At 44.0% G+C, this 27,332-nt stretch overlaps 3 protein-coding genes across 6 annotated transcripts in view; 2 read left to right on the top strand and 1 right to left on the bottom strand.

The window, feature by feature from the left end:
- Window positions 1-157: 157 nt before the first annotated feature.
- On the bottom strand, window positions 158-4,356 carry ca6 (carbonic anhydrase VI). Its single transcript, XM_084680600.1, has 10 exons — window positions 4,275-4,356; window positions 3,541-3,717; window positions 3,215-3,363; window positions 2,781-2,876; window positions 2,164-2,230; window positions 1,892-2,049; window positions 1,645-1,771; window positions 1,335-1,418; window positions 1,194-1,220; window positions 158-1,010 (listed from the first exon to the last, which is right to left on the bottom strand). The coding sequence occupies exons 1-10, from the start codon at window positions 4,354-4,356 to the stop codon at window positions 403-405; spliced, it is 1,575 nt and encodes a 524-aa protein (XP_084536726.1). The 3' UTR covers window positions 158-402.
- A 2,404-nt stretch (window positions 4,357-6,760) lies between these two features.
- On the top strand, window positions 6,761-15,577 carry eno1a (enolase 1a, (alpha)). Of its 2 annotated transcripts, none has more exons than XM_084679365.1 (12): window positions 6,761-6,893; window positions 8,765-8,869; window positions 10,624-10,719; window positions 11,247-11,305; window positions 12,057-12,126; window positions 12,330-12,463; window positions 12,549-12,771; window positions 13,688-13,885; window positions 14,388-14,589; window positions 14,676-14,784; window positions 14,875-14,933; window positions 15,058-15,577. In XM_084679365.1, exons 2-12 carry the CDS (start codon window positions 8,785-8,787, stop codon window positions 15,119-15,121), a joined length of 1,299 nt encoding a protein of 432 aa, XP_084535491.1. In that variant the 5' UTR covers window positions 6,761-6,893; window positions 8,765-8,784; the 3' UTR covers window positions 15,122-15,577. The 2 variants fall into 2 exon arrangements, with proteins under 2 accessions (XP_084535491.1, XP_084535490.1); XM_084679364.1 differs by lacking the exon at window positions 11,247-11,305 and adding an exon at window positions 10,884-10,942.
- A 1,023-nt stretch (window positions 15,578-16,600) lies between these two features.
- The window catches only part of rerea (arginine-glutamic acid dipeptide (RE) repeats a), a 113,250-nt gene continuing 102,518 nt past the window's right edge, over window positions 16,601-27,332 (top strand). For 2 of the 3 annotated variants that reach the window (XM_084679976.1, XM_084679973.1), the window contains exons 1-2: window positions 16,601-16,933; window positions 20,520-20,659. The gene's annotated coding sequence lies outside the window, so the exon portion shown is untranslated. The remainder of the gene's footprint in view (window positions 16,934-20,519; window positions 20,660-27,332) is intronic. The other variant, XM_084679974.1, reaches the window with a different exon arrangement.

The following is a 27,332-nucleotide window of genomic DNA, read 5'->3' as shown; positions in this document are numbered from 1 at the left end:
TTTTACTAAATAAATCTTTCTATCTTTTTAAGACCTCTTATCACTTGTCGTCCGGAACCAGACACAGAACTTTAAACTGTGGTGGAATGTGGAATGGACAATATATCTCAAATAAATTAACAATGTGAATACCCAAGTAATTTAGAATTTTATTGAGGATTATAAATTATAATTGGGAGATATTTTTGAAAGCTCTCTCCCTGTGTTCCACGTGTAGAATATAATCTGCTATTCATTAAACATTTGACAATGTCAGAGAGAGTTTTTACAGATCATCAAAGACTGAATTTGATATTGCCTCCAGCCATTAGCACAACACTCTCACAGCTCTGTGTTGTGTTGATAGTGCAAAGCTTGTGGATCTGGGGATGTAATTCAACACTATGATCTTTTGGTGTGAAGTTAGGGGCACCTTTGGTCCATCTGTAGCTGCACCTTTCCATAAAAGCTGAGCTGGGTCACTCCCCAGCTGAAGGCATTGCCCCTCATTGTGGAATTCCCACACAACATCTGCTCCTTTATCTCTGCCCGACTGAGCACGTAGTCCCACACATTCACGTTAGTCATCTGGCCCGCAAAGTAAGTGATGCCCAGGAAGCCATCTTGGTCCTTCCCCAGGATGAACACACCCCCGGGGCTTATCGTGTACCCTCCCCTCAGATACTGCTCCTCCCCTTCCAGTCCATTAATCCAGAGCTCTACCCCTCCTGAGTGGGAGGACCAGGTGATGCAGTAGTTGGCCCAGTCTTGTGAATGGAAGCTGTGTGGCAGGTTGACAAACTCGTTGCCAATCCACAACCCCACCTCAAAACCCATGATAATCATCAGCTCGTTGTCATTGTCCACGCTGGAGTAGGAAAGAACAGTGTGCTTGCCACCAGGCAGTGTGCGGACACGCATGCAGGCAGTGAAGGAATGCAGGTTCATGGGATGCTCCAGGTGGGCCAAGACGTAGTTCCCAGTAGTCCTATCTGGGAAATATAGCACTGGTGGAGAGAGAGCTTGGTGCTCTAAAGACAGGTGACAAGGGTTAGTAACCTAAACTACTAACTAACTGCAGCATTGTAGTATGAATAAAAACAGGTTGATATTATGTAATAACATACTTTAATGTTCTTCTAATAAAAAGATTTATTTCAATAAAACAACATAGCAATACCTATCCTAGCATATACTACACCAGTTATACTTACCATTCTTGGTGGGGCGTAAATCCCCAACTAATTGTGCAAGAGAAGACAAGTTAGCAACAACAAATAGCATCTGATGTGCTGTATCTACCAAACACGTTAAATCATGCCATGTTATTAAGGGATTGAAATTGTTCCACTTACTTGACTCAATCTGTCTTCCTAGTGAAGAGATGAGACCCTCAATCTTTAGGAGCTTTGACTCAATTTCTTCTTGACGACAGAAGGCTAAATTCCGAGGCAGAATTACGTAGAGATATACATGTCCATTTTAATTCACATAAAACTCATGAGAAGTTCCTTAAAATCAAGGGCTAGATTTCACTGGTTAATTCATAATATAAATCTATTGTAGTTATTTCAGTTTTGAAAAGGGTAGGATCATTGGTATTGAGTTACTAATAATAATACTGTATTATTATTATTATTATGAACCCCTTCCAGGTGTACATACTGCCTTTGCCCAGGCGAGGCGGGAAGGAGGATTCCACCACACGGTCATTGAGGGGCTGAGTCATGCGATAGGCATTCCATAGAGTCTCAGACAGGTGGTCCATCAGAGTACCCTCCAACTTCCTGATCTAAAGAAAGAAAAAAGGAAATATTTACGACATCTACTCCATCATCCTTATTCTACATTAAATGATGTAGAATTCAAAGACATTTGATGAACATCTTTGATATAAAACCTACACGTATACCTGATTATGAGAGAGGAGGATGGGTGTGTCAAACACAGTCCATAGAATGCTCTCATCACAGGGGGGGGTGGTCAGTGAGCCTTGGTACCTGAAGTAATGGTCCAGGTTCTCAGGCAACATGGAGCGGACGTTTATGGAATATATATTCATGGCCTGCCCTGTAAGAGAAGTGTAGACAAATGAGAAATGTGGGATGAGAGAATCAATGTGTTCCAGGACACACGTGTTGTGTTAATAAGGTAAGAAAAGAAGACATAGATAAAACTGATCACCTGCATACTTGATCTTTGACAGATTGTTGATGAATTCACTATAATAGGTGTTCTCAAAATTTCCATCCTAAAAAAATATGAGCAAAAAAGTTAAAATACTGCATCAAACAAGAACAGAGCACATTGAAGTTGTTTTGAACAATATCTCTAAATGTTTAAAAAATAAGTTCTGGTAGAACAACCTCCCAGATGGAAACCCTAGCTGCCATGTTAGTTGTGAAGCAGCAGCACACCAGCTTCTATCTGCACCACATTAACACTGCTGGGATCCATTAACACTGCTGGGATCCATGCCCCCTGACTACGCTGCTACAGCAATGACCTCCCACAACTGAAAGTGCCACAGACTGCCCATGGCCTTAAGGCATTCCTCTGTAACCAAAATCTCACTCAATGTGCCTGCACGTAATCTCCTGGTCAATAGAGCCTTTTACAGTGCAACTCAGTATTAGCAGTTATGCTATCATACATATTGGGAAGGGTCATTTAAAAATTGTTCCAAGACTATGCTATTTGTAGGTTACTGTCATACAGAGTACCACAGAATTTGGTCATAATCCAGTATTCGTTGAGCAATTTCAGCACTGACCTGAATTTCAGTATTATCCATATCTCACCTCATAGTGAAAAGCAAAAACTGCCAGTCCATCTGGTTTATCTTTGGCCTCATTGAAGCTCTTGTACTTCTCTGAATTATAATGGACAATATGGAGCTGAAACCACAAAGTATGCACAACTGTCAGTGACCCATATCATCACAAGATAAATCATTACATTATCAAGTGGAAAAAATTACATTCATCCCTCAAAAAATACTTTCATGCCTTTAACCAATGGTTTATTAAAACAATTCAGAATGTACGTGCGCTAGGGTCAACAGGCACTTTGTAGAACAGCAGTAGTATAATTCCTTCAATCTGGAATATTCTGTTGTTTTATGAAATATAAGAACGAACATAGCAAGTAGGCTACAAAGCAAAGACAATTACACAGATAAAACGTATAAAATGTTTGCTTCAATTTAGTTGTTTTTCAGTGTCGGGTTGCCTACCTCTGCCATGTATCGAATGCCGTCCACAGTGTGTTCAGAACCACTGGCCTCCATGTCCCAGCCCCCCCAGTGCAGATGCATCTGGACCGCTGTGTAGCGGTCTGGAAGACCCTTGGTGATCGCCATACTTGAAGGAAGGCTGATTTGAACTGTCAAAAATATTCTTATTAAATGTATGTGACAGTTTATTTCAAGTGGTGGTTTAGATGATTGGTTTGATACTAGCTCCACTATTTGTATTTTATTTGGATGAAAAGCTTAAAAGAAAACTTTTACAATGAGCTGATCACAATCACCATAAGATAAATATCTTATGTAGTCTGTACCTGAGTGCCCATTGTTGGACATGAGAAATATCCCTTTTTGCGCTTCATAGCCGCTGAGTTCCAGTTGCAACAGACATGGGTTGTACTGTACGTTCCGCCGCTGAATGTCAATTGGAGATTGTTTTTGGCCGCCGCAAGCAGGATACTTGTCCGCCCAATGCACTTGGTCCAGTGCACCTTTTTTAAAGGGAAAAAAACAGATATTAAAAAAAAGATAAACATACCAAACATAACACGTAGCCTACCAAAACCCCTTTGTCCACACATCAAACACGTATTCTCCCGGCGACAATTTAGGCTAGTTTGTTATGGAAATTAAAGTAAATCCTTTTTAAATTGTATTTTTGTCACTAGGCTAAAAGTAGCCTAAACTATGTTGTGCTGTTCTCTGTGTACCTCCACAGAACACTGACGTGTCCTGTGGTTGGTAAATATATTTGTAAAGTTAGCTTTTCACTCACAACCCAGCTGGATGTCAGCCTTCCCAGACTTTGTGCGTATCTAACCCCGTTTGGCGTGTGCTGACTAGGCTACTTGATATGACCTTTGACGTTCAAAATGCAGACTGCAGACTTCATATTGATTTTTGAAATTATTTCGTTTGAAATTCAGAGTAGCTCAATTGAGCTGCTAATAATAATAATAATCCTCCAATCCTCGTCTTCTTTTTTGAATTGCATTGGTTAGATTCAATAGGATAAGCTATGTCGGCTAAACAAAAAAAGGTGTTATACCTGAATATGTCCAATGTATTGAATTTTCTTGAGCATTGACATGACTGATGAGAAGGGGAAATACAACAAAGAAACACTTCATTTCTGTGGAACTCTAAAGCACGACACACCTCAAAGAAGTTCACGCAACAGCAACACATGCATGAAAGGAGTGATTGGTAGGTTATTTATAGTCTACAAGTTGTCCGAACCGCCCTCCGCTCATCTCTTCCTGGCTCTGAGATGTCCTCTTTTCAATATTGATGCCACCCCATTTACACCGATGGATGGTTAGGTCTCATTTGAACAAAAAAACATCACAAACAACACTGAATAGAGGAGACACTATGTTTGCTCTATATGCTCAAGGCTACATTGCACTATTCTGATAAGATGAACCCACCGGTGGCATGCAGGGGAGTGTCTGTCCCCTGACTCTGGATACAAATTAAGGTAGATCCATACCCAACCTCTGGGGACCTAGACCAAAGTACCCTAACATTACATTGTATAAATATATAAAAATCTAACCACTCAAATAGAATATTGGTCAAATAGAATGTTGGATCCTGATGAAGACGTATCTCATGTGCCTATTATGGGAGGTTTCAGATAATTCATCTTCAGCTGTTCAGACAAATCATGGGACCAACATCCAGTGTCTTCTGAGGGTAACTGTTCACCTTTTCAGCTATGAATAAAAGGACAGCAGCTGCTTAATCATATTGCAGACTCCTGAGCAGATTTGTTATCTCATTCAACATATTCAAGTATTTTATTGTCAGATGTACAGAACAACACAAGGTCAGACTGGCCACTAAAATTCTTACGGCAAGACAACACACATCATTTAACAGACAAACCAAGTGACCTTAAATACTTTAGATAGCCTACTTCTGCCAGACATTTAGGCTGTAAAATCCCTGATAACGTCATAGAATGTAAAAAAAAAAAGGAAGAGAAAAATGTGTTTTCGGTAAATCAGTATCATCCACCCCATTTACACCAATGGATTGTTTGGTCTCATTTGCACAAAAAGAATCACAATAAAACTGCCAATCTGTACAGTCAAAACATCCCTGAATAGAGGAGACACTATCCTCTGCCCCACTCTGCCCTGTTCTCTCCATACACTCAAGGCTACATTGGCATAAGATAGGTGCACTCTTCTGGTAAGATGGACTGAAAGGTGACATGCAGGGGAGTTAATGTCCCCCCTGGCTAATTTATACTCATGGGTACAAAGAGTAATTGGTAGTAAAGACTAATTTGTTCTCTGGGTACAAAGCATAGGTTAAATTTAAGTCCATCACCACACAGCGTTAACTACCTAACTAGATACGCTGGTTCGGGAAATGTACAAGAAAAGGCACATTCTGTCTAACTAGAAGAACTACTAAACAAAGCAGTCACACAATCTGAGATAGTCCTATAAACCGCGAACACTGAGAGTTGATTAGAAATTTTGGAAATGTAAAAGAGAGCGCTTTCTGTCTGATTTACTAGAAGAAATAGCAACCAATCTCAATCTGAAATATATACCACGGACACTGCACAGTAGGTCAGGCCTACATAAAAGTTAGGACAGAGTGTGGACGTCGCTAGTCATTGCAGTTCTCAAAAACGCCAACAGAAAGCGCTATTAAACATGTTTATGTCTTCTTTACTACCAGCTTGTTCTGATCAATGGATGTGCAGTTTTGCTATGAAATTACATTTACTTTTAATTATTTTGTGATGAAACGTACCGATTAAAAAGTCTTCAGACATTGGCACCCAGAAAATCTATCAAAAACGTTGTGATAACTAACCTGCTATGGTGCAACTTGTGTATTTTAGTGTAAACATTGTAGTCATTATTTTGTAATTGTAATGTTTTCTGAAGCTTAAGTGTATTGTTGAATGACAATCCTTTAAAGTAGCTTTTGGTTCATTGCCAAATTAAAGTGTTTAATCCGCAGACATGGTGGCCTTGCATAGTTTTGGGGTTTAATCCCATGGTTTGAAGGAGATTCCCCGGGACAATTCATAATACTATATTGTGTTTCTCTGTGCCACTGCCAGCAGATGTAGGGCATCAATATAAATGTACGATTGGGAACTCAAGTTATAGTTCCCATCGCACCAACTGGTCCCAAATAGGCCTATAGCGAATGAGCTCTATAGGGCCTACACTTATTTTCTCGCGCTCATATCCCACTGACAGTGAGATTCGTAGGCTCGTTGATTTTCTGCACGTACACATCTTTGCGTCATTTTCCGCAGTAATGCGTCATGGATTTCCTTTCACTGTAAATTCTACAGAGTATTTAAACGCTGTAACTTTTAATTATTCTACATATTCAACATTAAATAGTATAAAAGTAGCATATTTTGAAAAATTAAAAGCAATGCTGAGTTGTGATGAAATTCGCATCCCATTCAACAGGCAATCTAGATGCTGGTAAACGTGCAGTGTTCCTCGCACTCTGGTACCTCGTGAGGTGATTCTAGCCAATCCCATTGCAGGGAAGCTTCGCTGCTACTCCTTCCTGATTCTATCAGCAGCCAGGACTGTCACCGTAGACTGTCACGAGCGCCTTCTCTGACTGCCAGCACGAGAGAGAGCACTACTCTTGCACACAGTTAGGCCATACAAAGGTAAGACATGAAATCTCCCTCTTTTTTCATTTTACTTTTGCTAAGTGGTTCATATAATAAGTATTATTTTAAATACTCAAACCAAATTCTATTACAATCCTTATTTTAGGTAACGTGTCTATTGCCAATTAAAATTGTACATTATGTTCCTCTTTGGCGTCGATATATAAAGTCAGTTATTTAAACAGTTATTCCTGCAATTAAATATTTTCTGGACTACAGTTTCTAGAATTCATGACATGATGGTGGTGGCTTGCAGCTAAGTCTATTTTTACGCAAGGCCGTCAGCTGGCGAGATCCATTTAGAACTGCAGTGCATCCAGAGAGGAAAAGGCATCAAGTTGCAAGTTATCTACAAAACAGTCCCCTCTCCAACACTGAAAATCCCCGTTCACTGGAAAAGCAAGGCGATTACATTTGTGATAGATAAAATGAATTAAATGTGCCGGCTGATCCCACTGAAATCATTGGTAGCCTATGTGTAACTATTGAGTGCGAACTAGCTGTGAGCTAAAAAGGGGTGTGTATTCGGTTTATAATCTAGCTGCAGCACACTTTTGCTTCTCATGGAGGTGTTTATTAGTCAACGAATTCGTTAATTTGTGTTCTGAAAAAGGGATTGTCTGCTCTTAAAGCTTGGCTCGTTTTATGTCATTCTTATTTGCATGTAACGATCACTAGCACAAGTAGAATCAATATAATGTTGAGTGCGGACCTTACTATCAGTGTGAATGACAGAGATGATTCAGACAGATTTAAGAAACAGATTGATGCGAATTTCAAAGAATAATCCAATGTCAGACGTTTATTTATTTATTTATTTAATTGTGGAAGCCATTTTATTTTATCAGGAGACTGTTTATCTGTCGTCTGTACCTTTGTTTAATACCAAGTCATAGCAAGTTTTTGTATACCTTAATATATATATATATATTAAGCCTCCATGGATTAGGTTACATTCTAGGCATAACAACAATGTAGTGTTTGAATCGTTTTTTGAGATTGGACTCTACAGCAAGCAAATGGTTTCCAGTCAGACATTTAAGGCCATCGGATTTTCCATTGGTCAAGTAGGAGCTGATGCAGTTGTAACGTTCACATTGAGTGACAGGGCTTAAAAACTGAATTCATTCATGCATTCAAAAGTCAGTAGACAAGCAATTAAGGGAAACTCAATATGAATGGAAAATCCATATCTTATTGAGTTCACTCTGTCCCATCTCTGCTTAGAATCTGATGAGATATCAACAAAGTTGCATATGACTGCATCAGTCAAGCTATAATGTAACAACTTTATCTAATACTTAAATGGTTGTGCCAACTTCTATCCTGCATATATAGCCTAACATGTCAGTCTGTATTCTGGGTGATTGACGCTATAGTAGATTGACATACACTGAAATAATACATAACTGTAGTTACTTTGTAGATACTACAGATTCATAAGGGTATGTTCATGGTTCCTATGTTTCATTGCATAGGTGTTTTGCGCAATCTCAATGCCGCAAGAACCACACCCTACTCTGCCGGCAGTATGCCCTGCTACTGCCATGCTTACTCTGCCAAGTACAGCCAGTCTGTACATCTATTACATACAGTTTAGACTATGCTTTATCCAGAAATGTTCAGTTCTTAACTCCAGGATACAATAAATTGTGCGTTGGTCAATGTTGATTATATTGACACCGCAAAATTATGCTGACTCACTGTCCTGGCCACAATGACATGGATGCAGCTTAGCTAACTATTGACTTGGTCAACCAGGGAACTGTTCTGTACCAGCACAACACTAAGTAACTATGAGTAAGTAACTATGAGTAAGTAACTATGAGTAAGTAACTATGTTTTCAGCTGTTGTTCCCTTTTGTTAGCCCCCTGCAGACCCAGCATCATGTCTATCCTGAAGATCCACGCTCGGGAGATTTTTGACTCCCGTGGCAACCCCACAGTGGAGGTCGACTTGTACACCAAGAAAGGTAATGATGAAATAAAGAACATATTATCTCTAAACATGTTACAGAATATCCCCTGCAATGCACCCCCTCATCAGATGAATTGTTCTTGAGTTTGCAAAAATGTAATTCACTTCTCAGAATAAAAGACTTAATGACCCTGTTGGAGAACTAATATAACACAAATCCAATGGAACAACACAGAATATTTATGCTCGTACTTCACATCCCAGATAGAATATCACAGTTTTGATTCGTTAAAATCAGTTGTGACTTTTTCAAAGCGTGGCTATGTCTCGCGTGTTCTACTTCACTTCTACCAGCTCCTCAGAGGGTATACAGATCCAATGGTAGATGAGTGAAAATAGCTCTTGTAACAGCACACTACTAGACAGCATTCTGTTGCTGTAATGATTCCCACAAGGTACTAGAGAAAGGACGTACAGTAAGAGGATCATCATTCAATGTCTAAATACCACTTTACTGTTGCTGCCGTGTAAACAATATGCATGTCAGTCGTGATACTTTGGCTCTGGCCAACCCATTCCTGCCCAGTGTTTTCAACAATGACATATGAATGCAGTACTGCAGGCTGTATGTTTTCAGTGAATCAATAACTCAAATGGAACCAACAAATGCAGCACTTTTTGGATGCATTGCTGAAGTGAAGTGGTGTTTGTGTCGTTCTGCTTCACGGTCTAAAATAAAGCAGCAGCTTGTTGAACTCATCTCAATGTCCAGAATGTTAATGAAGCAGCTGAAAGAACGATGGTGAGACTAAAAGGGGGGTTGTTCCAAGAAACCGTTTTGGAAAACGTATTGGTATATTCCTCCCATTGTAACATGTTGCTTGGTGCTCAAAGTTACTGTAAATAACAGTTTCAACTCAAGTTCAAACTTTTCCCTGAGTCCCTGACCTTTTTCCATCTTTTGGCATGGTTTGCTTCAGTAAAAAAAGAGAATTGTTTGAGCTGGCAGTGGCAAGTCACCCAGATCTAATGTGTCTCTCGTATTACATAACCGGCTGGCCTGTAGTTGCTCTTCAGTATATTGTTCTATTTTCAGATTCTGTTGTAATCCTGTAATACTGACTCATGTCGTGTTGTGTATTTGATGCTGTGTCAAATATGCAAGTTTTTCATTTTCCAGTCCTTCAGTTTCATTGAAGATCTGCAGACTTGAATGTTGTTCGAACATTGTACGGAGAATCAATTCATTCATATTTACTTAGTTTATTCAGAGTGATTTGCGTGATTTCTTGATGCAGATGATTTTGTAAGCCTGGGCCCATGGCCTAAATCACTGATGTGTTTTCATGGTTAAGCCTTAAATCCCCTTTGAGCTGCAGACTCTGTCATTGGTTTTACCATGACTTCCAGTCCAATGGGCAGACAGAATAGAAATGTGCCCGTTCAGATTTTCCTCACATGATTGAATCCAAAATGGGTGACTTTGGCACACGGGTGTGCCATCGCTTCCTCAGATCCGCTGCACATGCTCAGTTACCAGGACTTCCTGTTACATCACAGCACACCGCATCACAGCAGCTCTCTGTCTCCCCCAGCAGACACAGTACTTACACAGCAACATATATCCAGTTACAAAAACACATTGGGTTTTCTTAAATGCATATATTTATTTATTCATCCGTTTGAAACGTTGTAAACTCTTAGATCCGTGAAAAAGAATAGGGTATCTGTGAGCAGGGATACCTTTTCACCAAATAATACAGGATCAGTTAGCGTCATTCATTTTTTTGTGTTGCGTCTGTCCTTCAGGTCTGTTCAGAGCTGCAGTGCCCAGCGGAGCCTCCACCGGCATCTATGAGGCTCTGGAGCTGCGTGACAATGACAAGACACGCTACATGGGCAAAGGTACGACTCGGAGTGTTCACACAGTCTGTTTGAGAAGAGCTTTTGGAACGTTCCAGTCAACCAATGGGTTTCAATTTCAACTCCCTCTGTACATTTCCCGTACTTTTCTGGCCTTCCTTCCTTCTTTGTCTCTGACACCTCATATCTTTCTCCTCCTCTGTCAGGGGTGAAAAGAGCTGTTAAATATATAAATGAGTTCTTGGCTCCAGCTTTGTGTAACCAGGTAAATGAGTGTGGAATAACACAATTAGAACAGCAGGGGTGTTCTCTAGTCTACAACAGCATGTGGAGTGGATTTTGTTTTGAAAACTAACCTGTAGGCACCAATAGACAATCACAGATCTCCTGAAGAACCATGATTGTATTGTATTGCACATTCTACCTTATATGCCTTCCAAAGAATCCCTCATAGTTAATGAAGCGTTTTACTGCCAAGTAGACTCGGGCTGCTCTGTGATTGTCTGTGGTGCCTGTTCTGCTTGGCCTTCTACTCTCTGGGTCAGTGATGGTGTGCTTGTCCCTTGCAGGTGTCTCAAAAGCTGTTGATCATATCAATAAAACTATTGCACCTGCATTGGTTAGAAAGGTAGGAACATTTATTGTATGACTAACCTAAATGTATCAAGGCTTCAAAAACCTGTGAGGTGTTAAGGTCCGTTCACTGCAAGAACTGTGAACGATAACTATATTTGTGTCCACACCAACCTCGACTATAAGCTTATCGCAATGTTGTCTTCCTTTTCAAATATGCGGGCGCTTTAAATTCAGATGTATTCTGATTGATTGTCGGTGTTTTATCGTTCATCAGATGGGAAAAAAATAGCTTTGAAAATGATCCCAACATTATTGTTCCGCTATATAGTTTTCGCTATCGTTGTGGTGTGGACTGCTGTTTTTTAAAATATAGAACGATTCTTAAACCTTTATAGTTATAGTGGTCGTTTTCGATGTGGACGGGCCTTTACACTTGTCATATTAGTCATCTTAGTTTCCCCTTTAAGTAGATTCTATTACTTTATTACTAAGTTGTAATAAAGACGGTAAGACACAAAGTTGAATGAAGTTAACTGCCAAACACAGCAATTCAGTCTGCCTGTGTATTGCATTAAGTTTACTGGATATATTGTACTCATGTTACATATGAACCACAGAGGTGTAATGAATGCAGTGGTCCTTTTAGCAGTGGTAGGACCTTTACATTGTGGCAAGGCCTTGGGATGCAGTGTGTCAATTAAATACTATTGGAGGCTGGTGGTTTGCATGAACTAGTTTGAACTAATCTTCTGCCGGGCTTGTTGTTCTTCACGCGTAATAAATGTCACCTATGCTATATACAGAATGTGAACGTTTTGGAGCAGGAGAAGGTTGACCAACTGATGCTGGACATGGATGGCACAGAGAACAAGTGTAAGCTTTGTGTTCAGTTGAGGTCATTAATTGACATAATTCAAATGGATTCACTGGATGATGCTTCAGTGCAAAGATTACAAATACCTTAATATATAGTTTGGTGCACATGTTCAAAATAAGTGTTGAGGTTGAAAAATTATAATAATTGACATGATCGTTTTAGTGGACTATTTATTTACATTTCTGTCATCTCCCATCAGCTAAGTTCGGTGCTAATGCCATCCTGGGCGTGTCCCTGGCTGTGTGCAAGGCTGGTGCTGCAGAGAAAGGCGTTCCCCTCTACCGCCACATAGCTGATCTCGCCGGCAACCCAGAAGTCATCCTCCCTGTCCCCGTAAGGCCACTTGAACACGAATGTCCCTCCAGTCATCGTCATCCAACCTCTCTGCTGTTTGACACTCTAACTTTCCTCTTTGAAGGCCTTCAACGTCATCAACGGGGGCTCCCACGCCGGCAACAAGCTCGCCATGCAGGAGTTCATGATCCTGCCGGTGGGGGCCAGTTCCTTCAAGGACGCCATGCGCATTGGTGCCGAGGTCTACCACAACCTGAAGAATGTCATCAAGGAGAAGTACGGCCAAGATGCCACCAACGTAGGAGACGAGGGGGGCTTCGCACCCAACATCCTGGAGAACAAGGAAGGTGAGAGGGCACCAGGAGGAAAGCGTTCAGCAGAGCGATGCCAAAACAGTATGGCACCCGTCCAAAAGACGGTAGGAAGTTGGGCCAACACCAACGTGATTTAGCAATGGTAGTACTTTAGTGAAAAACTAAAGTGAATAATAGTTCCTCAGTTAAGAAATGTAGGTTCAACTCTGAGAAAAACACACTCGCTGAGAATGTTTTTAAGGAACGTAATGTCTTATCTACTGAGCTTGGCATTCTTAGTCCCTCAGTGCTTTATCTACAGTATGTGCCCTCCCTCCCAACCAACCAACCAACCAACCAACCCCCAGCACTATCTTGTTGGCCTGAGCCATGGCCTGCTGGGGGAGCTCTCTGGACTGGAATGTCCCTTTAGTGCTGACAGATGCTTTCCAAATTAAGGCTTGGACTCTAAGCCACTGAATCCACTGCATATTGGCTCAGTTACAGATCAAGATAGTGATATGGCAAATGCCCCAGTGGGGCAGAAGGCAGCTTAGGTGACCATATATTGTTTAAACAGAAGCTTACAGTACTTGTGCAAGTACTGTAATCTAAGCGTGGATGCCCTTTTTTTTTTTTTACAAATCACCAGCTAGTTATATTCCTATAGACATACAGGACATATACTTGTGCACCTAAACATCAACATTGTTTAGGTGCACAAGATACATCAAAACAGCTGCACTTTATGATCACATACAGTAGTCAAAAGTTTGGACACAAATGGGAAAATGTTTCCAAACTTTTGACTGATACTGTATGTGATCTTAAAGTGCAGCTGTTTTGATGTATCTTGTGCACCTAAACAATGTTGATGTCTCATTGGAATGATAATGAAATATAAGGGATTTGATGTTCCTTAAGAACCTACAAAATAATTGCTATATTAATTGTCATGTTTACTTCCCAGCTCTGGAACTGCTGAAGACTTCCATCGCCAAAGCCGGCTACACTGACAAGATCGTCATCGGCATGGACGTGGCTGCCTCTGAGTTCTATAAGGGGGGCAAGTACGACCTGGACTTCAAGTCCCCTGACGACCCCAGCCGCTACATCAGTCCTGACCAGCTGGCCGACCTGTACAAGAGCTTTGTCAAGGATTACCCAGGTCTGTTTCCAAGCACTGTCATCCCCATTACTGCCAAAGTTAGGCTCATTCTGTTACCTCTCAGAGGCCAGGAGGAGCTCTGAGGGGATGTGCAAGTCTGGTCTATCCCTTCACTCGCTGGGGTGTGTTTAAGGGGCTTTGGAACTTGGCTTTAGAGCTAGTGCGCGCCAGCACGGATGCAGTTAATTGAATGATTTATCGGGTAATTCATTTATTTAGAAGTGAGTGATTTGTTTAGAATGGAAGTAATTATTTTGTAGGTGAGCCCTGTAATACAAAACAAATACCAAGAACTATATATATCAACACAATACCACATAGGAGGTCATAGTCAAATCACTCATACACAGTATATACACTAATAAGTCACACTTTCGTCAGTCAGAACTTCAACCAACATCTTACTGCGTTACCCTAGAGACACTTAAACAAAGAATTTAGGAGGGGGAGGGGCCTTTCAACATGACTAAGTCTCCCTCCCACACACATTTTTGGGGTCCAGTGGTCTCCATTGAGGACCCCTTCGACCAGGATGACTGGGCGGCGTGGTCCAACTTCACGGCATCCACCAGCATCCAGGTGGTGGGTGACGACTTGACAGTGACCAACCCCAAGCGCATCGCCAAGGGTGTGGATGAGAAGGCCTGCAACTGTCTGCTGCTCAAGGTCAACCAGATCGGCTCTGTCACAGAGTCCCTGCAGGCGTAAGTGTCCGGTGGCGTCCGCTTTCGCTCCAGTATTATATCCTATGTTAGCAGCACCGGCTAATGGATTTGTATTGTACTTTCAGGTGCAAGATGGCCCAGTCTAATGGCTGGGGAGTGATGGTCAGCCATCGCTCTGGTGAGACAGAGGATACCTTCATTGCTGACCTGGTGGTTGGGCTCTGCACTGGACAGGTAAGCCATCTTCGATGCATTTGTAGATGCTACTGACTGAGATTTTAGATTGCCAATATCTTATATCATATCAATGTTGTACATCTCCAGATTAAGACTGGTGCCCCTTGCCGATCTGAGCGTCTGGCCAAATACAACCAGTTACTCAGGTGAGAACTGACTTTTAACTCTTCAAAGATTTAATAATAATCACTAAACCTGTGTATCTATAATCTTCAATACATTTTTATAACTAATGAACTAATCATCATTTTTCTCCTCTCTCTATCCCAGGATTGAGGAGGAGCTTGGCGACAAGGCCCGCTTCGCTGGCCAGAACTTCAGGCACCCAATCTAAATTGTTCTCCTGCCTCAGGCCTGTCTGTTTCCATGGTGAATACTGCCCATACATTAGCCACGCTAGGTTACTCCCCCTGTCTGGAGGGAAGGTGGATCGGCAGTGAAATCCAGGGTTCCAAGTCTGTGGTCTGTGGTACTGAAACCTGTATTTCCTCGTTCTCCACATTGTACCACCCATCCTCTACTAAGCTTTGGCTACCCAATTGGTACTGGTCTATTTGTTTGTGTCCGTGTATCGTGTGAGAGAGCTTTGTTTTTGCTTCTTGTGAGTTGTAGTGAATCTGGTTATCTTCTGAGTATTTTAGTGAAGAGCTACTGTAAGTTTAGTACTGTGCTGCTTTGAGCAGTTATAAGAGTACCATATGTGCAATGTGTCGCCTCTGATGAGTTTTAGTGTTACTGTAAGCGTTGGCAGAATTCAAAATAAACAATCTCATATGGAATGGACAAGATATCCTAGTGTCTGTGCCTTTTCATTGTTCCTTGTCAGGCCAGATCATGGACACACAGACCAGGAATTCCTTGTGAACTGGTAAGATTGTACATTATTTGTAGGCTATGATGATGTCATTAAAAGGGAGTATATTAACTCGCTATAGATGTTCCACTTTTAATCACACATATCATGTATGATTGATGAAACTGAGACATTGTGGGAAGTTTTTTACATTTAGTTTTAGTTATCAACTGTATATAAGGGACACAAATGACCTCCTGTGAGTAAGTGCTTTAACAGGAGTGCCACTGAGGGGCAGTAGAAAGTAGAAACATAACCTGAAGTAAGAGGCACCATTTTTGGCCTCCTGTAGGTAAATGGATCCATGACTGCTTTGAGGCGCATGTGAGTTATTGCTGTGTGGGGCAAGATTCCTTTTCATTAGCCCTAGGTGATAGCTAGTTGATTCTGTGCCATACCAGGTAATTACTAAATATGTATTTGTATGGACCTGCAAGTAGCAGTTGCACCTAACCAGAGTTTATATCATAGGGCTAGATAAAGGTACACACATTTGGCATTGGGGTGGGCATTTTTTGAAGATTCTAAATTAAATTGTAAATGGATTTATTGCAGTTAACGAAAACCTCTCTTGTTTAAACATGGCAGACTATGTATTTCCTTGAGTCACCTGCCACCTGGTGGTAACGTCTGTCCTTCACATTTTGTTAGTTTAGTCTTAGTTTCGCTAATGGAGAGGGTGGACCTATTGTAAGAAGTTGACCACAAAAGCTTTGCAGTTAACTTTCATTCTGCTTAGGAAAAAAAGACAACGCTACAAGTCAATATACAAAAAAGGCATACCGAGACAGTTTGTCAACATTTTGCGTAAGAGATTAAAAAGAAAGTGCATGCCAGACGCCGGAGTAAACATTACTACCACTAGGTGGCGGTAGACACTAGATTGTTTGAAGACAACGTTGCTGCTAGAATGTACATATTTTGCTCGGTAGATGACAGTAGTTTACCAGTAGAAAGAGAAAGCCTATACCTTCATCAAAGATGAAGAAGGCGAGAGCTGTCATGCTGAGTTCCTCTCACTTGTCTGTGCCTCTTTATACCTGAAGGAAAAACATCCTGACACAGATTACTCCCTCTTTACTCAGTGCTCCATCATTTATGACAGCATTAGCAAACGTGGTCAGTTGCGAATTTCAAGTAAAAAAGCCACACAAGTGAAGTCAAGTGGCTTGCATCTGACTACTCCCCCAGTGGTTGCGGTGCTTGGCTTTGCTACCCGTGTGTGCTATTGTTTGTTGTTGCAGTCCTCATATCTCAAACAAATCACAGATGTTGTAGAACAAGATTTTTAAGGTAAGTGTTGCAAGCTAACTAGCAATGCTGTAATGTTGTGTACATCATGTAACTAGTGCTAGCTAAAATGTTGACAAATAAAATATAGCTAGTGTTAGCGATGCTATCATAGGTAGCTAGTCTTATGAATTAGCTGGATGTGTCACTTTCTTGCTGTTGATGACAACGAATTAGCCAATGTAGTTAGCATTAGCTAGCTAGCGTGGATAGGGGCGGGTGACTAGCAGCTAGCTAACAGTGCGGTGGCAGCAATGCTAGCGTTAGTCCTTAGCTGTGCTAGCTAGATGGGTAGCAAGCTACGGTTGAAGTGATCTTGCTACATTGTTTTGAGGGAAAAAACTTCTGGTCTAGATAACGTGGCTACATTTGAACCAAGGTGTTCTGACGGGGTGTAGCTAGTGCCTTGGCTGGTTTGTCACAATCAGCAACACTAACGTTGGTTGATTAGTACTAGTTTTAGCTAGCATGCTAGACGCATCAGCTAACTTGCTAACGTTAGCAGCTAGATTGCTTCTAGACACATTGTTTGCTGTTAGCAATTTGATCTAGTGCTACATAGTATCCAGCGTTTCTAGTTTGAAAATGTTTCACGTATGCAGTTGCCAGCGTAATCCCACATTGTCTGATGTGATGTTCTGATTGAGCTCGTCTTACAGCTATCCATCATGTCAGATTTAAATGTTCATGACTAGCAGCAGCATGCCTATCATGCTTTGTTGTGTTTGTCTTGTGATGTTGCTAGGAGGGAAGAAGTATTCAGGTAGGAGGTAGTTCTACAAAAATGATAGAAACCTGTACAACTACCTGTCTGGAGATATCTTTGATAAACTGCTTTTTTGTCTGTGGTAGTTTTTTCATTTGAAATAATTAATAATGATTGGTGGTACCGAGACCCTGCCCAAATATCCAGTGTTGATTTAAGCTTAGACAGAATTAGTCTATCAATCTTCTGTTTTCAGGTCATTGCACCATGAGGGAATCTAATGGCATTTTGGCATGTATTCTGACACCAAATTACTCAATCTGTATTCTGTAGTGAGGTTGATCTAGATAGCTTGAACACTTGAATAACTGTGTCAATTTGATAATTGTTGCTCAAGACAACTTCCTGCCCAACGTTCCATTACAATACATTGATTTCCCTTTTAACGATCAAACAGGCCTCTGATGATGCAGCGCAGTAGGTTTTGAGAATGATGCGTCTTGCCAATGTCTGGGGTTTGATTCTGACGGAATAAGAATCATCTGACGAGTGTTTGAGGTTCTCTGAAATGGAGAAGGCTCGAGATTTACCCGAGGGGGGGTGGTGAGAAATTGCTTAAGGATTGATTTGAGCGACAAGAATTGCCGGGGAGTGATGTGTGGCAAGTGGAAGACATTGCCTGCCGCTCTGAAGTGTCAGACAAGCTGAGGGCCCATCCCGGATGAGCTCCTGCCTGTTCACTGTGCTGTGCTAGCTCCTCTTTGGTGGCTGATTCGTCAATATGCAGGATTGAGAATTCAATGATTTCATGCTGAGCTGGAATGTCAGCTCTTGCTTTTTTTCACCTAGATTCCCCTCCACAGAGAATCTTACCTTCAGCTGCACACGTTATCATCAAAGATTCCAACACTATAATGCCTGGGCCCAGTCGAAGGCTCCAGTGAGTTGTTTTGTTACAGTGAATGAGATGATATCCACTGGGCGGTTTTCTATTGAAAGAAGCCTTCTTCACCCTTTTAAGATGGTTGTTGTTTTAGTCAGGGGAGATGTAACCGGAAGGGCTGGGCCCGGACGTTTTTTTGTTGTGAGATTTTACGGATCTTAAATGTCAGCTATTTTACCAGTGAAACATGACGGCGCCATGAAAGTCAGTTGGTCCTAGTTGTTAGAGGGTCATAGATCAGAGCGTCTCTTGCTAGACAAGGCAGGTGATTTCAGATGTGGCTTATTTATAAACAGTGAAATCTGCCACACACACTTGTTCTTTCTGCAAGTTCTTGTGAGGCTTTGTAACGCCAGTATGAAAGGCAGCACTAGACATGTCGGAGAGAGTTTCGGTCTGAATGATTTTATTTGTTTTCCCCTTCCGGCACGTGTTTGAAATCCATTTCAGTGAATCTGGTTACAGAGGAAATTAATGCTCTGGACAAGGGAACAACGTTCTCTCAAAGACCTCTTGATGGGTCCTTGAAGTGTCGTATATTCATTAAAAGTAACAATCTGTCAGCACTTACTGACAGCAGGCACAACAAGCCTGCTCCCGCATTGTTCTCCAAAGATGTTTTTCAGTTGCGCGTGCCAAAAGCAGGGTAATTGGCTGTAGCTGAGCCTTGCATGTGTTGTTTTAAGATATTGGGCTGACACACGCAGGGCAAGCACACTAGCAGAAAGGAGACAAGCTCAATGAATTCTCCCTGTCTGAGGTGAGATGGTGGATGTGTCTTGTGTTCCCTGACAGCTTCCCCTCACCTCTCATAACAGGAGATGCAAGACGAGGCTTGCAGCTGCATCCTATCTCGTTTGATAAGGGGCTGGTCGAGGCTGTTCTGTTGGCATGCAGCTGGTGCGGGGCGATGGTATCACTAATGGCTGTATATGTTTACTAACCCAGAGGGTCTTGCAACACGCAGGTGTCAGGACGCCGGAATCGGATCCCTCGGAAATAAGAAAGCCATGTGATTGAAGATCCCCTTGTGATCTGTGGTCACGTTTGACACGTATTGTTTTGCAGGAGACCAATCTCACTTGATTATCCATGTTTTGTCAGCACAAATGTAGCCCAGCGTTGGGCTTGTTATGTGATTCAGATGTGAGGAAATAGACAGCAGCCTATTCCTCCCTCCCGCAGCGTTTTTGTTGATCCAACAGTGAGTGTAACTGAAGTCTTGAGCCTATTGCTTCATTCCAGCGTCGTCTCTGAGTGATGGCTTGTAAGCAGTACAACTCGTTGCCCCTGGCGATTCCCGATGAGCATAGTGACAGTGACGTGTGCGAGGCCTGAGCGAAGGGAGGGACCCGAGCGGAGAGAATTCCTCACGTGAAACGTAAGAAAGGCAGTCGAGTAACCTGGGTGCGCGCGATGCGGCTCGGCTGCATTAAACAAAACGTCCGTTAGTCTGAGATCTGTCCGTTGGCCCTCTCGGTGGAAGAGGCAAATGAAATGGTGTGTGTCAGCGGCAGCCCCCCTGGGCAGAGCGGGGGAGCGCTGTGTGTGGAGCCGCTGTGTGTGTCAGTGCTGATTAGGTAAGAGATTGCCTCATGTAATGACACGGCATGGCGCTAGTGGTGCAGAAACGCACACAATGCACACCAGTGTTTTACAAAGAGCACCCCACCCCCCCCACCCCCCCCCTCCCCCCCGCTGCTGCTGCTGCTGCTGCCTGGAGAGGCTTGTAATGCAGACACTCCTGCAATATTACAGCGGCTTTAAGACTCCCTTTGCCACAACCGCACACGGCCGTTTGAACACACCTACTCCACAAGCACACAGTGCTGTGCACAGAAGCCAAACATATAGACCACGCTCACACGGTTCTGTCAACACAAGCCAAGCACACACACACACACAGTATTATTGACACAAGCCAACGGTCTATTTTGCAGTCTGCTGTCTTTCTAGAATCTGTCAACTGTTGATGAAGTGAGGGGAATTGTAGGAGTGAATACAGATGACGGTACAACAGGATCCGAACAGTTGGGTAGCCTATCAGAGCTCCGTGGCTGCCTGCAGAACTACACCTCAGGTAATGCTCTGTGGAAGACGCATCTGTTGTGCCTTTTTGCTGCATGATGGTAAAGCCTTTCAAGACATTCGAGGGGGAGGGGGTTTTCCTCTCTGATGTATCGACACAGGGCAGGCGAAATAAACATTGGTTTAGTGGTGTCGATACACAGCAGTGTAAATGCCCTCTTCCCCTCCACCTTCCTTACGTCCAATTCATCTTGTTGTCGCGAAAGACCTAAAATGACAGATAGGTGTAAAGCCTTGGCCCGACAGTTTCCCGACACCTAATTAAAGGTGAATAATAATCAATAGCTAATCAGTAATTATTAGGGAGCCTGTGTGGGCGTACGTGCTGGGAGCAGCTGCTGAATGATGCGGTGTACTTAATTGATTTGTTTCATAGAGAGAGAGAGAGGGATCAATAAGAAAGATGCCAGCGACACATAGCAATCTGGCAAACAATCAGACTAGGCTACATTTCTCCTTTGCGGTTCGTCCATGCATAAGGAGCTATCATTTCACTCATTTTCTCATTAGATTCCATCATGCTGGAGAACTGTAGCTCGTCTGTAAGCGTCTTCTTTTTAATAGGCCTGTGCTTTGGCTAAGGGCTGTCATGTGTGGCTGAGGCTATTGTATCACAGAAGGAAGTCTAAACACCAGGCCCTTTCATGCTGATATGGAAGTGTCTTTCTGGATTTGGTCATAAAGCAGTCAGTACAGAGCTGTGTGGGCGATTGTGTGTGTGTGTGACTGTGTGAGTGTGACTGTGTGAGTGTGTATGTGTGCGTGCCTGCAGCACAGGGGCCGTGGTGCCGCAGAGCGAGGACGACAGTGACGGATGCGTTAACGGGGGAACACATGAGCGCCCAGCCCGCTCGGCTACATACCGGTCATGAGGAAATGACCCGCACGGAGTTGGACTCCCTTATCAACTGGCGCTCATAAATTGACCTTATCGCCGCCGAGCGCCCGACACTCCCTGTGTCTCTGTCCTTGCTCGCCCTTGTCAGGGTGGAGGCCGGCCCCTCTCTCCGGCCACGCTGGCTCGGGGGCTGAGCCGCGGGGGTCGACTCGCTCTGAGAGGGACATCTTGTTCGCTCTGCCTCGGCTCTGCGGTGGGCGGAGGCGAAAGGATGAGGTGTGTGTGTGTGTGGATCAGGCGGATGTTTGTCACCGAAGCACTGCCAGTTTAACACATGGCTGCAGCTGTGTCGGGGAGGGAGGGGGGGGGAAGGGGGTAAGGAGGGGGGGGGGAGGGGGAAAATGGAGAGGGAGAATGGAGAGAGGGGGAGAATAGAGCACAGCAGTGCTATCTAATGGATCAATTTGTAATAAATCTGTTGCCTCAAGCTGTTATTGTTTGCTTCTGTTCAGTAAAAGGTGTCTGCATGTCTGGGGATGGGAAGAGCTTGTTGGCTATGACAGAGCAGCGGTGGATGATGGCTAACACCCTGCATATCTCAGCTCACCTCCAGTCAACAACACGTCTGGCTGCGGCCAGGCCAGGCCCGCTTTCCCATTTTGTCATCCCATTAACAAATACAGCTAGTCAAACGAGGGGCTCGAAGCGATCGATAGGGTTGATGGTTTAATTGAGGAAGAAACTCCCCCTCACATAAACACTTCTCATCATCTAATATCAGCTATTAATCACCATGAAGCAGATATTGATCAGGCTATTGGCCCAGGCCGAGTCGATGTATTTACGTAGACTCATTTCAGAAAGGATAACTCTATCAAAGCCTTCTAAAGGCCAGGCTGGCCTGTGAGAACTCGTGTAGTGGCTGTTGTGAGATTGAACCGTTGATGAAAAGAAAAGGTTTCGGGGTACCTATAAGGGGAAGCAGGGAGGCCTGCTCTCCTCAAGCAGCCACATGGGCTGGACTAATTGTGTTTTACGCCAACCGTTTGGAGGGATCCTTTGGGGATTTGGCAAAGTGCTGTATCTATAATGTCACCAGCGCCCGGCTGGCTCATGAAAGAAACATTAGCAAGTGAGATGAGGAGACAGGGAGGCAATGCAGTTCAAGTCAACACAATTATTGATTTTATTCAAATGGAAGTGTTCCAGTGGTGGATCTGAAGCGTTAGGGATCTTGTAGCCATCACAATTAGGTCTATTGTGTCAGACCATTGTTCACGTCTGTCTCAAATATTCAGGCTGTTTGAATCCATTTTTAAAAGTGAATCATATTTCTAAGGGCAAATTGCCATATTGTACAGCAGGGAATAGGGTTGGCTTAACAAGGTTGTTATTGTTCTTTTGGCATGCAGTACTAGGCCTTACAGGGAGTCCAGTAATCAGTCCTCATTGAAATTATTAGCCCCTAAGCTGATGGAAACCAATATTGCTCTGTTGAACAACATATTAATTGATGGTGCTCAAGAATGGGTTTCATGCAGTGGCTCTGCAGAAGGGTTGGACTAACTTGGTAGTGTGCTACCATGTCAATGGTTTTACTTGCGCTGTGGGTGCTGATTCTCCTCAGTCATCTGTTCTGAGTGCAAAGTGTGACAGGCCTACAATGCCCATGACACTTCTCAGGAAGACCCAAATCTATGGACAGAGATGGGGCAAGGGGTGGAGGGTGTAGGATTGGAGGTGGGCAGGTTTGAAGGGGAAGATGAAACTGCTTTGTTGTGTTCACGCTAACAGTTTAGGTGTAATTATTGAAATGGATGTTTGCCGCAGCGCCGTAAATCGCCTGGATCTCTGGTTAATGAAGAGACGGAGGCGGTGTTAACTCTGCAAATAAAAGGTAATCAAGCCTCCACATCCTTTTTGACGCTGGGCAGCCCCGACACGAAGCGGCCCCGACACGAAGCGCCCCCCACACGAAGCGGCCCCCACACGAAGACACACGCTAGACACGCGCTAGACACACGCTAGACACAAGCTAGACACACGCTAGACACACGCTAGACACACGCTAGACTCACGCTAGACTCACGCTAGACACGCGCTAGACATGCGCTAGACACGTGCTAGACACGCGCTAGACACACGCTAGACACACGCTAGACACACGCTAGACACACGCTAGACACACGCTAGACACACGCTCGACACACGCTCGACACACGCTCGACACACGCTAGGCACTGCGAGGCACGACACCCCCACCAACACCTCCACCCCTCCACCACCACACACAGGGCCTCCAACTCTTATCCCCCAACCCTCTCTCCTACTCTCACTCTCTTGTCTCTGCTCCGAGTTGCTTTCCTGAGGTAGTTTCCCCCCCTCTTTTGTTACCCCCCCGCAAACCCATTCCATCGATGGAGAAAGAGAAGCTGATTTGCCTGGTGGTGTCAAAGTTGAAGAGATGGCCCGCCCCTGTGATGGTTATCAACACTCATGTATATTTTTATTATACATTTTGTGTTGTGTTTGGGAGGGGGGGGGGCATGGTTGGGGGAGTCAAGAGAGAATACAAGGGAGAGAGAAGCATAGATGTCCCCTCATTGATTTCTCAGATCAGCGACAGTGTTTTCTGATGACACTGAAGTTGTCTCTCTTTGTTGTCCTTAAGTGTTGCCTTTCAAATCCGTGGCCTGTCACCCGACGCCTTCCTCAAAAGCCTTCTGTCGTTATTTACAGGGATTAATGGAAGTCAGGTCATGTTTTTGTTCCTTAGAATTGAGCCATTTTCCATGGTTACAAGGTGAGGGTCCTTTTAGTGTTGTGTGGCAGTACTGTGTGTGTGTGTGTGTGTGCGTGCGAGAGAGAGAGAAAGGGAGTGTGAAACCTGAACTGGCTGCATCTTTCCTGGCAGCTCTCCTGACTATTTACCTGTGAACGTGTCCTATTGTGCCTCCTCTTTGTCAGTGGATCCGTGAGAGGCCGTCCTCTGTGCGCTCTGGCCTTTGTTGTGCAAAGTATTCCAGGTGCCTGGAGGGAGCGACAGTCCTGTAGAGGAAGAAGAGGAGGCGCTCTTTTCGTCGTGTTCTCCCCTGTCTCCCGCTCCCACGACAATTCTACCTTCTGATACGTTTTCTTTGCTCTCATAAATGGGGCCAATCAACTCACTGTTGAATCCCTGTCACTTAGTCTAACTTACTGACGTGCGGCCTCCTGACCCCCCCCCCCCCCCCCCCTCTCCTCTTCTGTCCAAAACAGGCTGCAGGCTTTCAAACGGCTCAGTCAAGGTAATTCCTCTATTCAAACTCAAAACTATCGAGTGGAGATATGTCATTACTAGTTTCTCACTGGCTTTTTTCTGTTTGTTTTGGAGTTCTTATGTATATTTTCCTGTACCCTTGGATGCCACCTCAGGGGATCTGCCAGTGCTCTTGAGGTTCTTGTCTATTCTTCCAGTTTTTTCTCAGGCGGTCTTTGTTTAGCCTTTGTCAGTCCTGATCTGTATCTGTAAACATAAAATGGACTGTCTGATGCTTGGTGAGGTAGCACCCATCCGACTGTGCTTGCCTCTCGTCTCTCTGTACTGCACTGTAATGAAAGCCCAATCATTCTCTGGACAGCTGGCGTTTTACTTTTCACTCCAGGCTGTCGCCCACTCATTCTGCCAGCCTGAGACCGTTGCTGCTTACAAACACCTGGATAGGTCTCTTTCTCTCTGTCCTACTCCTGCTCTCCTCCATTTATTCTCTGGATTTTTGTTCTCTCTCTCTCTCTCTCCGTCTCTCTCTCTCTCCGTCTCTCTTTCTCTCCGTCTCTCTCTCTCCGTCTCTCTCCGTCTCTCTCTCCGTCTCTTTCTCTCTCTCTCTCTCTCTCTCTCTCTCTCTCTCTCTCTCTCTCTCTCTCTCTCTCTCTTTGTGTTCAGCTTCTACTCCTCCGTCGTCTCCTCCTAATCAACAGCAGACTGGGAGAAAAACCTGTAAGAAAACAATGCAGAGTGCCGTCTCTCCCCCCCCCCTCCCCCCGAGGCCTGTTGTCTGGCCTATGCAGCTGCTGAGGGACTCGCTGCCACCACAGCGCCGGGGGGGGGAATGAAAGGAACACGTCTTTTGTCTTTGTCTCACTTTACTCTCACACCTCGAGAGCTCCTTCACCTCACAACGCCGACCGGCTTCTCGCCATTAGAGATGGTGAAAGCGAGTAGGTACACGTGACCTTCTCTGGGAATTCGGTTGTGGAGGCGGGGTTTCGTGGGGAGGTGGGTGCAGGGGGGTCGTAGCTGAGGGGGTGCAGGAATTGACAGGTCTGGATGAAGATTGTCTTGCGACTCTTGAAATAAAAAAAAAAGGTGTTGTGTAACCAGTGGGCATGGGAGTTGTGAGTCTGCCCGGCCAGTTAAAGTAGTGGGTCCAGCATCATCCTCTCTCTCCAGTAGAGCACTCACTAATGTTTGTCCAGCAGTGATTTTGCTCCCCTCTCTCCTCACCTAACGCCCTTTTAACTGTCCTGTGGAGCCTTTAGTGGAAAACCTCCTGGCTATTTGAATGAATCCTCCGTGGGCGGTGTGACTGTGTGTGCGTGTGTGTGTGGAGTGTAGCTTTCAGCAAATCTCTGCAGCACCACCTGATTTGACTTGGTAATGGGGCATTGATGAGTCTGAGGGGGAATCGTCCCAAGGAGTGGGGGGGGGGGGCGTTCGGGGAAAAAAACAGTGTTAAATATGCTGTCAGGTCCCTCAATACGGAGGATGAAAAAGGGAATGAGAGAGAAAAGGGGGCAAAGAAGGAGATATAGCTGTCATGTGTTTTGATGCCTGCAGCCCTGTGCTGTCCCCGAAGGAGCGCGAGGGCTAAGAGGTTGAGATTGCTTCTGATGCCGGGCTGAAACCACATTCCTATTTCACACTACAACAGAGAAAAGGGAGATCCATGCCACAGACAGAAAATGAGTTAGGTTACGTGTTCATTAGGTCTGCTTTGTTGCAAACCCCATTGAATTCAGTTTGAGCTCATGAAAGGCAAACATAGCCGTGAGGCGCTACAGTAGAAAGATAAGTCAGCCAGGAAAGTGTACCGATTATTTGAATGTAAAAACGTTTGTGTTGGTGCAGATGTAGTTACTAACTTGATAATTAATCTCTTTTGTTGCATCAGCTCCTCAGCCGCCCTGCCCCCCCTCCCCTTCCAAACACACACACACACAAATGTAGCTACACCCAACAATCGTTCACAAACAGGAATTCCTACAGAGACAGAACGGCAGTTTTTTTTTTTTTTTTTTTTTATCAACACAAAACTATTGATCCAGAGATGAAATGGGAGTCGCTTAACATGTCTCTCCCCCTGCTGCAGTCTCCCTGTCTGCCTCGCTAACAAAAGGCTGCTTGCCACAGAGGGATCCCTCAAACACAGCACAGGGCTGCTGGTCCCTGCTAGCGCTCCGGCTAGTGTCGCAATTAATATTAATGTGCTTTAAAGCAGCCCTCTCTGCCGCCCTGGGATTCTGTAAGCAAAGAGCAATAAAGAAGCTGGCAGTGGAAGATCAGGATCAAGGCAGGATATGACAGTCCTAATGTGACGTGTGTGTGTGTGTGTGTGTTTGTCTGAACCGTAGACAGGGGAAAGGGAGATAAAGACAGATCAGACAGAATCAGAGGAGCCTGAGACTCCGTCATGGTGAACAGCTGCCGAGGGGATTGGGAGCGGCTGTTTATTTAGTTGTCTAGTAATGATGCTTGACCTTTTCACTCTGGTCCACGCCTTGACCTTTCGACACGACTACCGTCAACATTAATGGGGAAAAATGTGTGTTTGCGTGTGTGTGTGTCTGA

The sequence above is a fragment of the Hypomesus nipponensis genome, chromosome 18, assembly GCF_054491055.1.
Source record: "Hypomesus nipponensis isolate SF chromosome 18, ASM5449105v1, whole genome shotgun sequence".
NCBI lineage: Eukaryota > Metazoa > Chordata > Actinopteri > Osmeriformes > Osmeridae > Hypomesus > Hypomesus nipponensis.
This window is presented reverse-complemented; position numbering and strand designations above follow the sequence as displayed.

What these genes read in the sequence shown, in the direction of transcription:
- eno1a (XM_084679365.1), top strand. Translation starts at nt 8,785, where the DNA reads ATGTCTATCCTGAAGATCCACGCTCGGGAGATTTTTGACTCCCGTGGC. An exon ending in TTGGGCTCTGCACTGGACAG is followed by an intron (nt 14,785 to 14,874) that starts GTAAGCCATCTT and finishes GTACATCTCCAG; the next exon opens with ATTAAGACTGGTGCCCCTTG. An exon ending in AAATACAACCAGTTACTCAG is followed by an intron (nt 14,934 to 15,057) that starts GTGAGAACTGAC and finishes TCTCTATCCCAG; the next exon opens with GATTGAGGAGGAGCTTGGCG.
- ca6 (XM_084680600.1), bottom strand. Translation starts at nt 4,356, where the DNA reads ATGAAGTGTTTCTTTGTTGTATTTCCCCTTCTCATCAGTCATGTCAAT. An exon ending in GCATTCGATACATGGCAGAG is followed by an intron (nt 2,877 to 3,214) that starts GTAGGCAACCCG and finishes TTGTGGTTTCAG; the next exon opens with CTCCATATTGTCCATTATAA. An exon ending in TCCTCCTCTCTCATAATCAG is followed by an intron (nt 1,772 to 1,891) that starts GTATACGTGTAG and finishes TTCTTTCTTTAG; the next exon opens with ATCAGGAAGTTGGAGGGTAC.